The 15291-nt window shown below is 34.8% G+C and overlaps 1 protein-coding gene across 1 annotated transcript; it reads left to right on the top strand.

Moving 5' to 3' along the window:
* Positions 1-300: 300 nt before the first annotated feature.
* Positions 301-14900, top strand: LOC127795896 (protein LIGHT-DEPENDENT SHORT HYPOCOTYLS 10-like). Its single transcript, XM_052327869.1, has 2 exons — positions 301-1102; positions 14488-14900. Exon 1 carries the CDS (start codon positions 552-554, stop codon positions 1068-1070), a length of 519 nt encoding a protein of 172 aa, XP_052183829.1. The 5' UTR covers positions 301-551; the 3' UTR covers positions 1071-1102; positions 14488-14900.
* The last annotated feature ends 391 nt before the right edge of the window (positions 14901-15291 follow it).

The raw sequence follows: 15291 nt of genomic DNA, 5'->3' as shown, positions 1-15291 counted from the left end.
GTTAAGAAAGATGTGAACTTCAATCCGCAGCCCATGTTTTCCATAATCACAAGATACAATCTCTTCTTCTAACTCTCTGACTCTTTGCACCAACTGATCCCCTTGTCACGGGGTTCATAGAATATTTGGTGTGTGATGCAACTGAAAAAGATATATTGTAAAACTTATTAAATAAAAAAAAACAAATATGAATTCTAGTGATATAAATGTACGTACTAGTCATGGGCGTTTCCAATAATTTATCTATATAGATTATAATTAAGGGTATGTGGTTATTGGTTAGTGCCATTAATTATCTAATTGAGAAAGAACCTAAAATTGAGAGAGAGAGAGAGAGAGAGAGAGAGAGAGGAGGAGGAGGAGGAGGAGGAGGAAAAGGAGAACAAAAGCACTTGAATTGGGCCCATGCCATGTCTCCTCAATAGGCTCAAGATGTGATCTTCATCTTTCTCCACTGCACTGCCATTTCCTTCCATCTACTTCCCCTTTTCTTCCCAGTCATTATTGCTAAAAATACACCAGCTAGAGAATTCCGTCCCCAACAATACATCATGTCAACCGAAGAAGGATCTTCTCGACCCGCCGGTGCCGCGGATCACCACCAGCATCCGGCGCCTCTTAGCCGATACGAGTCGCAGAAGCGCCGGGACTGGAACACTTTCGGGCAGTACTTGAAGAACCAGAGACCGCCGGTTTCTCTCTCCCAGTTCAACTGCAACCACGTCCTCGAGTTTCTTCGGTATCTAGATCAATTTGGCAAGACAAAGGTTCACTTACATGGCTGCGTCTTCTTCGGGCAACCCGACCCGCCTGCCCCCTGCACTTGCCCTCTCCGGCAAGCTTGGGGAAGCCTCGACGCACTGATTGGACGGCTCAGAGCCGCCTACGAGGAGCACGGCGGAGCACCGGAGACGAACCCTTTCGGCAATGGAACTATTCGCGTATATTTGCGCGAAGTCAAGGAGTGTCAAGCCAAGGCAAGAGGAATTCCATACAAGAAGAAAAAGAGAAAGAAGAATCAGATCAAGGCCAGCCATGAACTGCTGAAGGCGCCCAAACAGCCTACTTAAAAGTCGACTTTGGCTTCACTGCAGAAAAAATGGTAACTCTGATCGATAAATACCACAGTTGCATGATCGTTTCTATAAATTCAGCTTCGTATATAGTAATTTATCGGGGAAAAGATAAGTAATTAACATTCGGGTTAAACAGAAAGGTGATTAATATCTTTCATAAGTGAAGCCCTAAAGGAAGAATGAACCCAATAAGATGATTTGCAGAATGCCTTCTTAGATTATGAACACGATCCAACGAAACCCTTGTCTTCTTTAAACATATTTCACCCTTATAAGCAATATAGAGCCTATGATTTAGGTGGGACGTCAATGCTCTCTCTTCCTCGCTCTTTCTCTCTCAAATCATTCAAAGCACTGTTTATTTGGTTTCCCAATTTATTAATTCTATCTTTGACATGTTTGCTTTTCACTTGTTTTTTTTTTTGGCTCTTTCGGGATTCTGCACGATTTTGTGCCCCCCATGGATGACCATGTGATATGCCATAGTTTGCATGTGGTTTACATAAAAACTTGGCTGGAAGTTTTGATATTGTGGTTAACTTATCTAAATTCTTGCAATTGTAGAACACAGTTGCTCTCTTATATATACATATATGTGTGTGTGCGTGTGTGTATATATATGCTCTTGAACAAATAATTGTGTTTCGGTATGTCTGAAACTGTGGGTGCTGCTAACCCAGAATCCAATGCTTGATTAACTTACCTGGACATGGATGAATCTCCCCTTGATTTGTATTCAAAAATGAAAGATTCAATAGATTCGAGTTAGAACCATGAAATTATACGCTGGGCTTCATGTAGAAATAGAATTCAACACGAGATTTTTTTATTTTTAGGTTCTATACATGATTTTGAATGAAGAATAATAGAGTAGGACGGGGTTCAATACTGAATAACTCAATCATACATATGCTCAAGTTGGGCAGAAACTGAAGAAAAATTCCGAAATGAGTGAAAATCTAATTATTTGCTGCAAAAATGAAGGGGAAAAAAATTATAATTGAACAGCGGAAAAGTATTTTATACTGCTAAATAGTCCAGAATTGACGAAACCAAGAGTTGAATTTCACATACATAAACAGTTATAAGACTGATTTTTTGCGGTGATTTTTTGTGTATGGGTTGTGATTTTCCACATTTAATTTCTATTACCCTACAGAATTTGTTGTAATTCCCAGCTAGTCGTTGAATCTTGTTCTTCCCAAATTTACCTTGCATGCATACTGCATAAAGGGGCATGTATTAGCGTAGAGATTTCAGTACCAAAATGAATGGGGTCGGGGTACTGCTTTATCTTAAATTAAATCACTATTTATTGAAATTACAAGCCTTTTGGCCACCAAAACATTATAAAATTATGTTCCATTGGTGCATTATTTCACAATGTCCATCACTGTCTCGTGTATCAAACCCCTTAGTCCTATGTTATTTGATATAAATATATGAATATATCTCATTCGTTTCTTCAAACTTTTGAGATCTATGCTTCTTGAAGGATATAGTATAATTAAGACGATGTAAGCCAACCCCTTTTTTGGTAGAGATGTAAGCTAATTTTACTAGGACAAGAACACTTTTTTTTTCTTGATAACGCATACATTAATAAAAACCCACAAGAGTCAACTATGCTAAGAGACTCGAGCTAGGAACCCAAAGAAAAAGCCTCCAAGAAACAAATACCTAACAACTAAATCTACTTACAACTTTCATCTGAATGAATTTGTAGGTTTTTTTTTCTTCTACTAGTTTTGAAATTAAAGCCAATAGGCAACCTGAACAACTCGGGTTGCACTTGAGCCGAGCCAAGCTTCGCTGAGCTCAAGCTTGGCTCAATGAGTAAGTGTATGGGCTCAAGCTCAATTCGAGTCTTAAAACCCAACTCGAGCTTGGCTCATCAAGAAGCTCAATAAGGGCTCAGAGAATGGTTGCAAAGTTGCAGGTGTCATTTAGGTCAAAAAAGGCAAATCGATTGGAGAAGGTGAATGGGTCACACAACCGTCAAGCGGTCACCTTTACCGAAAGAAGGTGGACAGTCGTGGTTGACACTGTAACACTTCGCTCCAACCAAACTGGCATTAATCCGGGATTTTGAGAATATTTTGAATTTTCACATACACTCACATAAATTAATCCCCAACAATCTCATTTTACCTTCTCAAGAATATCAAACATAATAATTAATAAGGTAAGACAGGTAACATCATCATAAATGCGAAAGCAAAATCGAAACCTCAAATGATACATAACCGAATTCACTTTATTCATAACGTAAGAAACCGTACCAGTGTTTGACAACCTATCTTCAAAACAAAATACATAGAGTCTGATCATCTCTCAGATGTAACAATAGAAAACCTCAAACATAACCAAAGATATGTTAAAGATCACCTATGTAACCAACAGCTACATCTCGACAATCCATTTTCTCTTAGCGCTGCTGCTTTCACTTGGATTGTTTGAATATTTCAAGGACAAAGTCCAAATTGGATGTTAAATCATCTAAATGAGAGTTCAAAAATATTTTCATGAATATATACAAGACCATGAAACAAACCGACATATCCCGATATGTCTCAGCCCAAGAGAATCTCACACAGCGTTTAACCCATACCACAGGAAAAGAACAATCTCCCTGAAAGCAACACAACCACATTGAAGTGTAATACAGTCCTAACTTAAGAGGGTAACGTCAACGCCTCTTCCTAACATAACAGAAAACCATCATTACCACTTCTAACACGGAAAGATCAACGTCAACACAAGAACTCAGAGAATCACCCCACTATCATGTTAGAGATTACGTTTCCACTCAAAAGTATTCCGGATCAAGTCAACACAAACCCTGGCCACAAGAAGATCAACATTATCTCTAGGAATCCACGTCACCCTCGAAAACAATGTTATCGCTCAAAGGTACCTGGTGTGATGTCCACTCTCAACCCCGCCACTTAAGCTAACCCAAGGTGGTGTCCACTCTCAGCCCCGCCACTTGAGGCATCCAAGGTGGTGTCCACTTTCAACCCTTGCCACAAGTAGGCATTTTTCCTTGGCACACATCCCTAGTGCTATCACTCAAGTGTCACAACACAAGTTGACATCTCACACTTCTTATGGACAAACAGATATCTTAGTGTAACTTTCCTAGTAAACCTATCCGGCACAAAATCCTAGGCAGTCATCTCGACAAGCACAACGACACGGGATACCCCTATACGTTATTCTAACAAACACCCTTGGGAATTACGACTACACTATCAAAGCAACATCCCACATGGACAACACATAAACATGACAATACCACATACCATGATTCAATATATCATATAAAACAACATTTCAATGTACATAATTTATCGCACAAAATTCAATGCACGTGTATAAAATATTTTGGGACAAACCTCCTACATGAAAACGACCATCCATAGGTTAAATCATTCACATGCAACAAAACCATTTGCATGAAATCATATAAAGTCTAGGGTCAAAACACCTGCATTAAACCAAGTTTTAGAATAGAACCACTCACCTCGAAAGTATCTCAGAACACCTCGATTTTTGTGCCCAATCTCGATTCACATGCTAGGCCTCAAATAATCGTATTATTATTCAACCTTGAATCTCAACGATCCCTAGACATCATATCTATTCAAAAGAATAAATATCTATTTTTTTCAATTTCTCCATAATTTTCACTTATTTTATTCCTATTTTCCCTTGATAATTCCAAAATAAATAGCTCCTAAAACAATTTCTCAAATTTTCCAACACGATAAATTATAAAATAATTTCTCAAAAATAATTAAAAAAATTCAAAAAATACCTATGGTTCACGCGCCCTCACGCGTCTGGCGTGTGTATTACTCGTAATAACCAACACGTGTTCTACAAGCGCCGATTGTCTTCTCTGGCTCCGGCCATCGGCGATTGATCCGATGCCTGATCTGATCCCACCCCCTTGAAGTACTCTTCAAGACGATCTTAGGGGTACCCTCTTTAGCCTGAAAACACCACTAAAAGCACTCCAAATGACCGGTTACAGGTCCAGCTCTGACAAAATTTGTGATTTTTCGGTCACCTCTCAAAACCCCTTTAAACCAACACCAAAACGCTTCAAACTCTCCAGAAATGATCCTTGCCACCTCAAGAATGAAAGCTCTCTATCCAATCCCTCTAAAACACTCCAAAACACAAGAAATTTGAGTATCAAATCCTTAAAACCCACTGCCCCTATTTATAGCAAAAATCGGCCATTTTTCGACCAATCAAAGGCTAAGACTTGGCCTCCAAGCTTCCTAGGTTACGATGAACCTCCCCCAAGCATGACCTCAGTCGTCCCATCGCCGGAATCCCTGATTTTCAATGGTGGCAGTGCGACGGCGAATTTGCAATGTTCACACTACAACTTTGCTTAAATTGTACTTTTGCCCTTTTGAATTTTTTTTTTTTTTTGCATTTCGACCCTTATTTCAAGTTCTCAAGGTTTGATATTTTACCTCATGAACTCCCAAGTTCCATGCTTCTCAATTGGCCCAATAAATTTGAAAAAATCTCATTTTCAACCCTTTTTCAACTAAAATTAAAAATTTCACTTAGGCCCAAAAATCATACTTAGGCCCATTTTCCAAAAGTTTCCATACGAAACCGTTTCAAGGTTGTTCTACTTACAAACTTAAAGTCTCCTCATGGTTCTGTTGACTCTCTAAAAGTCTTTTACAACCATTCAGTTTTTCAGCCTAAATCACAATTATACCGAAACTATTTCTGATATGATTTCTTTTGATACCATATATCACAGCTTGAAATGCTCGTCAATCCCATATCTTTTTCCTTAGATATTTACACTTTAAGGCATTCCCTATAGTCAATTCGGTCACTTATAACTATGAGAAATTACACTATAGTCCTAATTTTCTGAAGATTTCACTTACGCCTTAATGGAAATTACACTTAAGTCCTAATCTTCTGAAGATTTCACTTATGCCTTGATGGAAATTACACTTAAGTCCTCAAGAAATTCTCGAGTGTTATAGACACGAAGTCGCACACTATTGTAGGACAAATGATGGATAGTTGATCACAACCATGACTTAGATCTAACTCTCATCGTCCCTTTCCAGTGCATCAAAAGGAAAAGAAAGGGAGAAGTCACCAGTGAGGAACAGAACAGGCAAAGGCAGTGACGACTACTACTTGGAAAAGAGAAGAAAAGGAATAGGCAACACTGGGGTGAATGGCGAGAGGTAGAAAAGAGATGAAGGAATAGGGGAATAATGTAGTGTGTAGTAAGGTTTCTTGGGGGTCTCCCCCAAGCCCCAAGTTAATAATTTATTTATGGAATAATGTCAATTAATAGCGGCAACTAGCAATTCACTCTCTCTTCATTTCTCCATTCTTAATAATTTTGTAAACAAGTTATTATTATGTTAAGTAATATATTTATAAAATATATCTCTAAAATATTATCTGACTATAAAATAATATATTTATAAAATTATGAATAAATTTATTAATGTATTTATAAACGAGTTTGTTCACGAACTAATCGCGAACTTCTAATCAAATCTACTCGTAAGTCTCTAATCAAACCAACTCGCAAGCTAATGAGTCGAGTTTTACTAAATTCAAGCTTGACTCATTTACAAATCGAGTTTTAAAATTAGGCTACCTTAATGAGCGAGCTCGAACAAGCTTTTATAGAGTCGAACACTGAGCCGCTCACGAAAGTAGGCTCATTTGCGACCCTATGAACAACCAAAAGCCAATGACACGACATAAAAAGACCAAGAGATCAAGCCACAATCAAAGCAAGAAAAGACAACATTTAAGGTAAGAGAACAATAAAAGGGCCAGGCCTTCCAATAAAGTTCTGGGAGAGTATTCAACAACATTTAAGGACAATATTCAAGGAAATCATGCCATGGATAGAAAGGCTACTTAAATATAGCTTAATTAAGAATCTCAATGCAAAGCATGGAAATGACCTCGAATGATCATAGCCTAGTGAAGGGCAAGAATGATCAAAGAGGCCACATAATATATATCCCTAACAACCAAATGGCTATGAGACAAAGAGATTTGCTTGACAACAATACATAACAAAATAGGCCAAACCACATAAATATATCCCCTAAAACACAACAAACCCTACTACAAAGAAATAGAGATTTATTGTTGTCCATGGAAGCTTAACAAAAGGAAGAGCACAAGCCTAACTCCATCTGCATTGACAAACCAATCCAAGGAATGAATTTGAAGATAGCTCTTTATCGTCCTCCGACATTTATGGCAACAAAGAGGGCCCAAACCCTTATAGGCTTTGTCTAGGGTTCCATGGCCTCAACATCATTAGCAGCTCTATTTAGATGATCAATAACAAGGGTCTTTTAGAGACCATTGCAAATAACCAAACTTTGGGTGAGTAGAGTAGAGGAACTACAAACATAGGAAGTGTTGTAGAGGGGAAACATGGGAGGCGCTTTGTCTAATTTACATGAGGTGAGGACTAGAGGTAAAAATATAGGAGGGTTTTGAGTTTTGTGGTTAGGTTTTGGTCATCGGGGATGGGTGTGTCAAAAGGAGAGTTCAATTATAGGATAAAAGATTGAAGGGGGAGAGATTGAGTGCAAGAACAACAATGCCAATAGATTGGGTGTGTTCGACATTGAATGGATTTCTAGTCACTATATGATATTCTTGTTGGATATATAACCTGTTATTCAATGCCAAAAAAACAGAACATACAATTAAAAAAGAGTTATAAAAATATTGGATTTAACAACAATTTGAATCTTTTTTTTAGTTGATTTGTTAATAGGTATTATTTAAATTGAATTAATAGGAGAAAATTCAAATGTTTTGGCTAGGTGCTCCCTCTCTAATAATTGTATGCAAGTTATTAATGTGAAAAACAACTACAGTTTTTTATTTAAATAGAAAACTAAATCCTAGATGAAAGAAGAGACCTAATCATAAAGTTTCTTTAATAGACCCTTCCAAAAAGTTGTCCAATAACATACAAACTCTCTGGACCTTTTCATATTATATATAAATAAATGTTAAGGTGGACATAAGCCTAGAAACTTGATTCGACCATTTTAGTGGCCTTTACCACTCTTATTAATTTATTATTTTTTTCCCAACCCAAGATTCTCATCAGTGGTTGCCCATTTGCATAAAAATACAAAAAAAAAAAAATCTAATTAACAATATCATCTTGATTTTTTTATCATCCAATGTCACGTCAAGCCTTGCCACACCAAAAAGTTCTAAATAGTAGTCATTTGCCAGAGCAAAATTACTCTTCTTATCAATCATAGACACCTCATACTTCAACAATCTCATCGATTCAAAACCTTGCTCCACCAAAAGGTTCTATATAGTACTCTGCCACACAATAAAATTACTCTTTGCATCAAACACAGACTTCTCATACTTTAACAATCGCATAATCAAAATACCCATTTTCTACTCTATTGGGATATAAAAATGAAACAAATTTGTGAGTTATTTCACATGCTCAGTGAGTTTATCTAGTACATCAATAACAAAAAAAATAAAAAAGAAAAAAGAAAATGAGATGGATTATTCTCATCGACAACATAATAAAAGAAAAAGGGGGAAAGACTTAAGTTCCACATTAAATTAATTAAAGGAAGTAGGTATCTACTTAGAAAAGAAGACAAATCTATTCTTATAAGTCTTTTTTCAACATCCTAACTCAAAATGAAAATACTAATATCCTACAAACAAGAAAAAAAGAAAGGAAAGAAAGAACATACTATTTTCATAATTCTTTCTTCACAAAAAATAATGCCACAAAAATGATGTTGCCGTAGGACTTTTCTACTTACAAGCTACTTTGGTAAGTATTTTTCTTCTCATCAACAGCAAAAAATGCTAAATTATATTATTTTATATTAACATTTTGTATATAATTTCTATTATATATATATATATCATAACTTAATTTCAAAATTATGAATTTTTGCACATTATGTGTACAAGTTAATAGTTGCTCCCCTGGTATCTCCACTTCAACCCTAGGGTTTTTGATTTACCTTTGATCTTCTCTGAAGATTCAATCACTTCCTCACCTTAGATTTCTCATCGTAATTTCCCTATCCCGATCTCCATCTGTATCTCTTTTCCTAATCATTGATTTTTTTCCCCTAACCATTAATATTCAATTTTTCCTTTCTATGCCCACATCTTGTAATACTCCCGCACAAACACCTCTCCACCTTATTCCTTTAGCTGCAGCCACAACAACTTGTCTTCTCCCTCTAGCATATTATGCTTACTTAACACAATGATTGCTCTTGTTAGGGGCATCTACCTACAGGTCTCTCATTAGTTTTGTCTCTGGTTGAAAGCTTCACCGCTAGCTTCGATCACTATAACATTCCCTTTATTTGATGGTCCCTCATCATTGGCCTTGTTTTGGCAACCCTACGCACTTTCTTTAGCCACCACATCTCAAGAGAGCTTTTGAGAGCGTAATGGGCATTTTGTTGATGTCTCACCATGGGATCCCAAAGCCTCTCATCTTCAAATTTGTGATAGACTGTGGAATGCATCTCTATATTTTTGGCTTGCTGCTTTGACAATATGTGCTCTAATTTGGGTATGGTTGTGCAATTTCTTTTGTTTTGTTTCTATCCAGACTTGTTTCAATTTGTTTTATTTCATGCAGCTTCGGCCCTTCCTCTCTATTTTTTTTTTTTTTTTTTAATAAAGTGTCTTCTTTGTTGTGAATTTGTTTCATTAGGCTAATAGTTTGGGTTTGTGCTCTTTGAAGTGTTGACCTAAGCTTATCTCAATGCATTTCTAATTAGGGGTGTGGCCTTGTGCCTTTAGTTATTTGTTCTCTTAATTTTATTTTAGTGAAAAGAAACAAAATAATCTCTTATAAAGGACACTATTACCTAGTAAAACAGAAAAAAAATGAATTTTTCTTAAATCAAGCACCAAAGTTTACAAGATACTGCGTTGAAGGTTACATCTTTTCCAGTAATTTATCCTTTGTACATATGTAATATATGCATTCTTGAAGTTCATTCGATACAACTTTTAATATTCTATTTTTTTTTTTTTATTTTGCATTCAATTAACAAATACAAACATCTTTTTTTTTTTTTTTTTTTATGGGCATTAAGGTCAAAACCAACAAATGATGGGAAACAACAACAAACCAAGCTAGGTAATTAGCAAATGAGGGGAATGATGCACCAAAAAATCAAGGAACAACAACATAAAGACTAGAGACAACAATTATTTATGCAAACCTTAATTTAGGGGATTAAAGATTCTCAAGGTAACAAAACCATTGTATGGATGGGAGGCTAATTGCATTAGCTTTTGCCTCATTGATGGGTGGGGACATGTCCCTAATGAGTCGCCGTCTGCACGTAGGTCATTTGCAAGCTAGCCAAAGCCAAAATCCTAGTAGGATTGCCACCATGAAATACAAACAAAATAAAAGATAGCCAACCTCCAAAGTAAATAAAACAAACAAACCAAGCTAAAAATCAGCAGGATACAAAGCATGGCTAGAAGAAGGTAAAAACCAAATACCAAATACCAAATGTCGCAAGCCTAGCACCTATTTACAACAACAAGCTTCTTCATTGTTGTCTTGAATCTCCAGATCCTATGGTCCAATTGCTTCAATGAGGTTCTCTTTGTTCATTAAAGGCAACAGAGACTTGAGGGTTCCATTGTTGAAGAACATTGGGGGTCAACTTATCTTGAGAGTTTTAATAGTAACGCCCTCGTTGAGAGTCCAAGTAGAGATACCATTAATTGATGATGAAGGAGTGGGAAAGAGGGAAATATATGTCTACCTACTATCAAAAACAAGGGTGAGTGCCTGATAATAGATTTTAGAGATCAACATGCCAAGATCCAAGGGCATAAATCAAACTGATAGGGAGATGATTAAATATTGGGACGAGTATTGAGGGGTTTGTCTTAGGGGAATGCTTTTGAAACTACTATATAGAAAGTTAGATAATGGGCAAGATTTAGGGATGAGTCATAAAGGGGTTAGGGCCTGGATTGAATCGATGAATATAGATTATCTTTTGGGTGATGGAGCATGATATTGGGTTGTTGGTAATGAAACCTGAGGGATATGGTTATATTGGTGAAAGAGGTTTGAACATTTGATAGTTGCGCATGGATTTTGGCTGTTGGCCAGAAGATAAAGGGGGCTTGAGTGTGTGAGGTGTTTGGTTTGCATGAATTGATTCGGTGGTGGTAATGGAAGTTGTGCATGGATTTTGGTGAGGGGGGCTTGAAAATTTGATATATAGTTGTGCATGGATTTTGGTTGTCGGCGAAGAAGATATATAGAGCGGGTTCGAGTGTGTGATGTGTTTGGTTTGATTCGGTGTTGGTAATGGAAGTTGAAGTGTGGCTAATGATTAGGTTAATGATCCATCAACGTTCAGTGATGGTGCACAACTTGCCACCGATAATGGGGTGGAGTGCATGAAGCAACCAACGTCCTACGCTTAGAGAAAAAGGGTATAATGTTATCTTCAATTTTAGTTAAAAGACGAAATGTTTTTGGGTTATTTGTATGTTAACAAATAAAAATGTAAAAAATATTATTTGATAACTTTTCACATTTTTAGTTTTTCTTTTATTTTTTAATTTTCTTCTCTTCACTTTTGTCCGTTCCATTTTGAGTAGAGTTGCTCAACTCATAGATTTGTTTTGGGACTTGGGAGATGTCAAACCTAAAGAAAAAATAAATAAAAAGAGTAGGAGATATGAGAAGAGTTTGGTGGAGATGGTTGGCTGGCTAGTGATGGCTAGTGAAAAGCTAGGTCAGAAAAAAACGGAAACGGAAAAAAAATATGATACAAAATAGAAATAGAGAAATAATATTTTTTTTAAAAAAAAAATAGAAAACGAAAACACAGGTGAAATGTGTAAATAAAAAAATATAGAGATTTTTTTGTTAATATAATATTTAATAAAAAATAACTATTCAATCAAAAATCAATATAAATTCTATATTACATTCAAATAAATATAAACATAAGTTTTATCATCCATGAATCATAACTTACTAATTAAAAACAAACAATAATTTTTAAAAAAGAAAATAATCAAACATAATATAAATAATAAATTTAAAATTTTACTTACTTTTAAAAACAAACATAAATTTAAAAATTTTGAGTTAAAGATTTAATTTTTTTCTATTTCTAATATCCTCATGGACGGAAATGCATTTTCATATTGAAAACGTGTTTATGATATTTTTTTAATATTATAAAATGGTACCAAAATATTTTTGAAATTGTAAAAATAGTTTAAAAATATTTTTTAACTTTTTTATAGAGTTTCGAAAATGAAAAAAGGTAAAAGAGATAACTAGTCATTAGAAGAGAAATGAAGAGCTAGTGATAGTCAATCCAAGATTGTTAAAATCGTAAAATCGTAAGAGGGTCTTTGACATGTAAAATTGTAAAATCGAGTGCAATTTAATTTTAAAATCATAAGGGTTTTCGATGCAAAAAATCGTAAAATCGTACCCATAAAATTGAGAGTTTAACAACCATAAGTCAATCATTAGATATATGGGGAAATGAAATGGATGAAAAAGAAAATTAAATGAAATTTTTATTTAATTTTAATTTTTTATTAAATGAAAATTTCTAAATAAATAAAAACTATTTTTCTAATTTTTTAACTTTGTACTATGAATTAAAAAATCTTATAAAGATATTTTTAAAATTTTAAAAATAAATACTCTTTGTTTTAAAACATAAAATATTTTATTTTTCTTATTAAAATTAAAATAGAAATGTTACTAAATAATACAAATAAAATTCATAAAAATATTAATTTTTAATAAAAATAAATTATAAAATAATATTCAACTGATAAAAATTTTACCATTATATGTTGATAAATTATATACAATTATTTAAAAAAATATTAATGCAATATTATGTTTAAATTTAGGTTTAATTTATAAAAAATGTTAAATATATTTGTTATATATATGTTAAATATATATATTATATAGAGAAGGGCAGGGCGACGGAGCCAACGGCCACGAGTGGTGGCTGCAATGCAGGCGACGATGACAGCAATGAGGTAGCTGATAGTAGTTAAGGAGGCGGCGACGATAAAGAAAGAGATGGAGGCGATAGCAATAGCAATGGGACTGGAGGTGGTAGTCGAGATGGGACTGATGACTACAGGAAATTTAAGATGAAAACGAAAAAAATTTCATCTCAAATTTTTAATGAAAATCAAAATATGTCTCAAAATTTGTTTCAAATCTGTTATTTTCTTGTAGTGGAGGTGTCAAGCCAACGACGAGCAGGAGATGGAGGAACAACTGTGAAGGTAATAATGTTTAAGGGCAAAGAAGGAAATATCATAGTTTTAGAAGGGTAAAATAGTAAATTGTTTTGTCAACGCAATAAGTTACCAAATAGCTTATTTGGAAAAGCTAGGGGTATAGCTTTTCCAAAACATGGGTAAAACAGTTTATAAGTTCAGCAGCATTTAAACTCTTTAATTTTTAACAAACGCATAACAAAATATCTCATTTAGTGAGACTAATCGCGTGTCCGATTGGAAATGTATAAGCTTGAGACTGAATTCGATTTATTCAAAGGCTGAATCAGGGGAATGTCGATCTCCTCCAGAATTAGCTAGGCGGACAAAGTTCGGACACCTGAGTTATAAAAAAAAGAAAAAGAAATTGAGAACAAAAGGTGGTCAAAGATGGAAAACCAAACTGCGTGGTCGCCTGAAAATATTATTACAGAATGCTATATATATAGTTGGCTTAATTAGTTCCCTAATTCGAGCTCGAAGATCTCCAATGCCTTCTATGCAGGAACATGCATGTTGAAATTAACCACAGAGCATATCTTAATTATTCCACATCCCTCAACCTTGCTGGTTTGCTGAATATATGGGACATTTAAGGGATAGAAGAAGAGCATTTTTATATTTCCTATACGTGTGTGCGCGTTGAACCATGCACATGCAGTACATACGTGCAGTATTCTTCATCTACGTTTGCTTTGGGTTCACCTTCGTGTTTTTCTCTAGTATCGTATATTGTTAGTTTTGCACTTCTGCCTACGTTATGTTTCATAAAATTAGGATCTGCTCACATATTTAAACCCTTTAATTTATTGTGACCATGATTATTATCTTTACAGGTGATGAGTCGGTCTGGAGCTTAATTTGTATTTGGTTGATTAATTAGTCTTTGGTACTGATGCTTAATTAAACTTCGCATTGTTGTACTTGTTGCCCTTAAATTACATAATTACATATGTAATTTTCTCTGGTTAACTAATTGCCATGATAATTTGTTCTCGGAACATGTAAATAATTGACTCTTATTGCATGCTTATCTTCATTATTGCAGAAGGATGAAATCAATTGGATGACGAGGGGTGCTGGCCAAGGACACAAATCTAGAGATGCATTCTGCTCCAAAATATTTGGTTTTCTTCTTATATATGTATACATACATAATTATAGCTATATATATAGAGAGAGAGAGAGAGCCCTAGTTTATGGTAGCTAGATAGCGCTGGACACCTTGAATATTTATGTGGCATTTCATAAATCTTATTAAATAGTGTATCATTTACTTTTGATCCAGAAAACTGGAACAGTCACTATCATGTCTAGATTATCTGATGCTTGTCTTAGTGCACACTCTAGATTATTAGTTCATGATCTCTTCACATGCATGTAAATCATGGTAAGCTGTTGCCATGTATATATATGCACTTCAATATATTGTCACTTGCAGAATGTGGCCGGAATTACCTCCTATTTGGAGAAAATCAAAATGAATATACATACACATATATATATATGTTGTGTCGGGATTAATGTTAGAATTAAACTTGAATTCAAGAATAAGGGCTTTCCTTTGTCTTCCTTTATTTTGGGAAAAAATTAAAGGGCTGGTCTTTATCTTTTGTTAAACAAGAGGTTTGATTAAGATTTTCAATTCCCTTTCAGTTACCATTTCAAATTTTTCACTGGAATGAGATATTTTGGTACATATATATAATATTGATTATTAACTGATATTTAATATATAATATTGATATATTAACTATTAAGTATTATAATTATATATATATACATATAGATAATATTTGATTTTGCCCCAGCCCTGAATATGAAACCTCTTTTTCAATCTGAACTAGAAGTT

This window comes from Diospyros lotus, chromosome 2 (genome assembly GCF_014633365.1).
Source record: "Diospyros lotus cultivar Yz01 chromosome 2, ASM1463336v1, whole genome shotgun sequence".
NCBI lineage: Eukaryota > Viridiplantae > Streptophyta > Magnoliopsida > Ericales > Ebenaceae > Diospyros > Diospyros lotus.
Note: the sequence above shows the minus strand (reverse complement) of the source record. Positions and strands in the feature narration are given on the sequence as shown.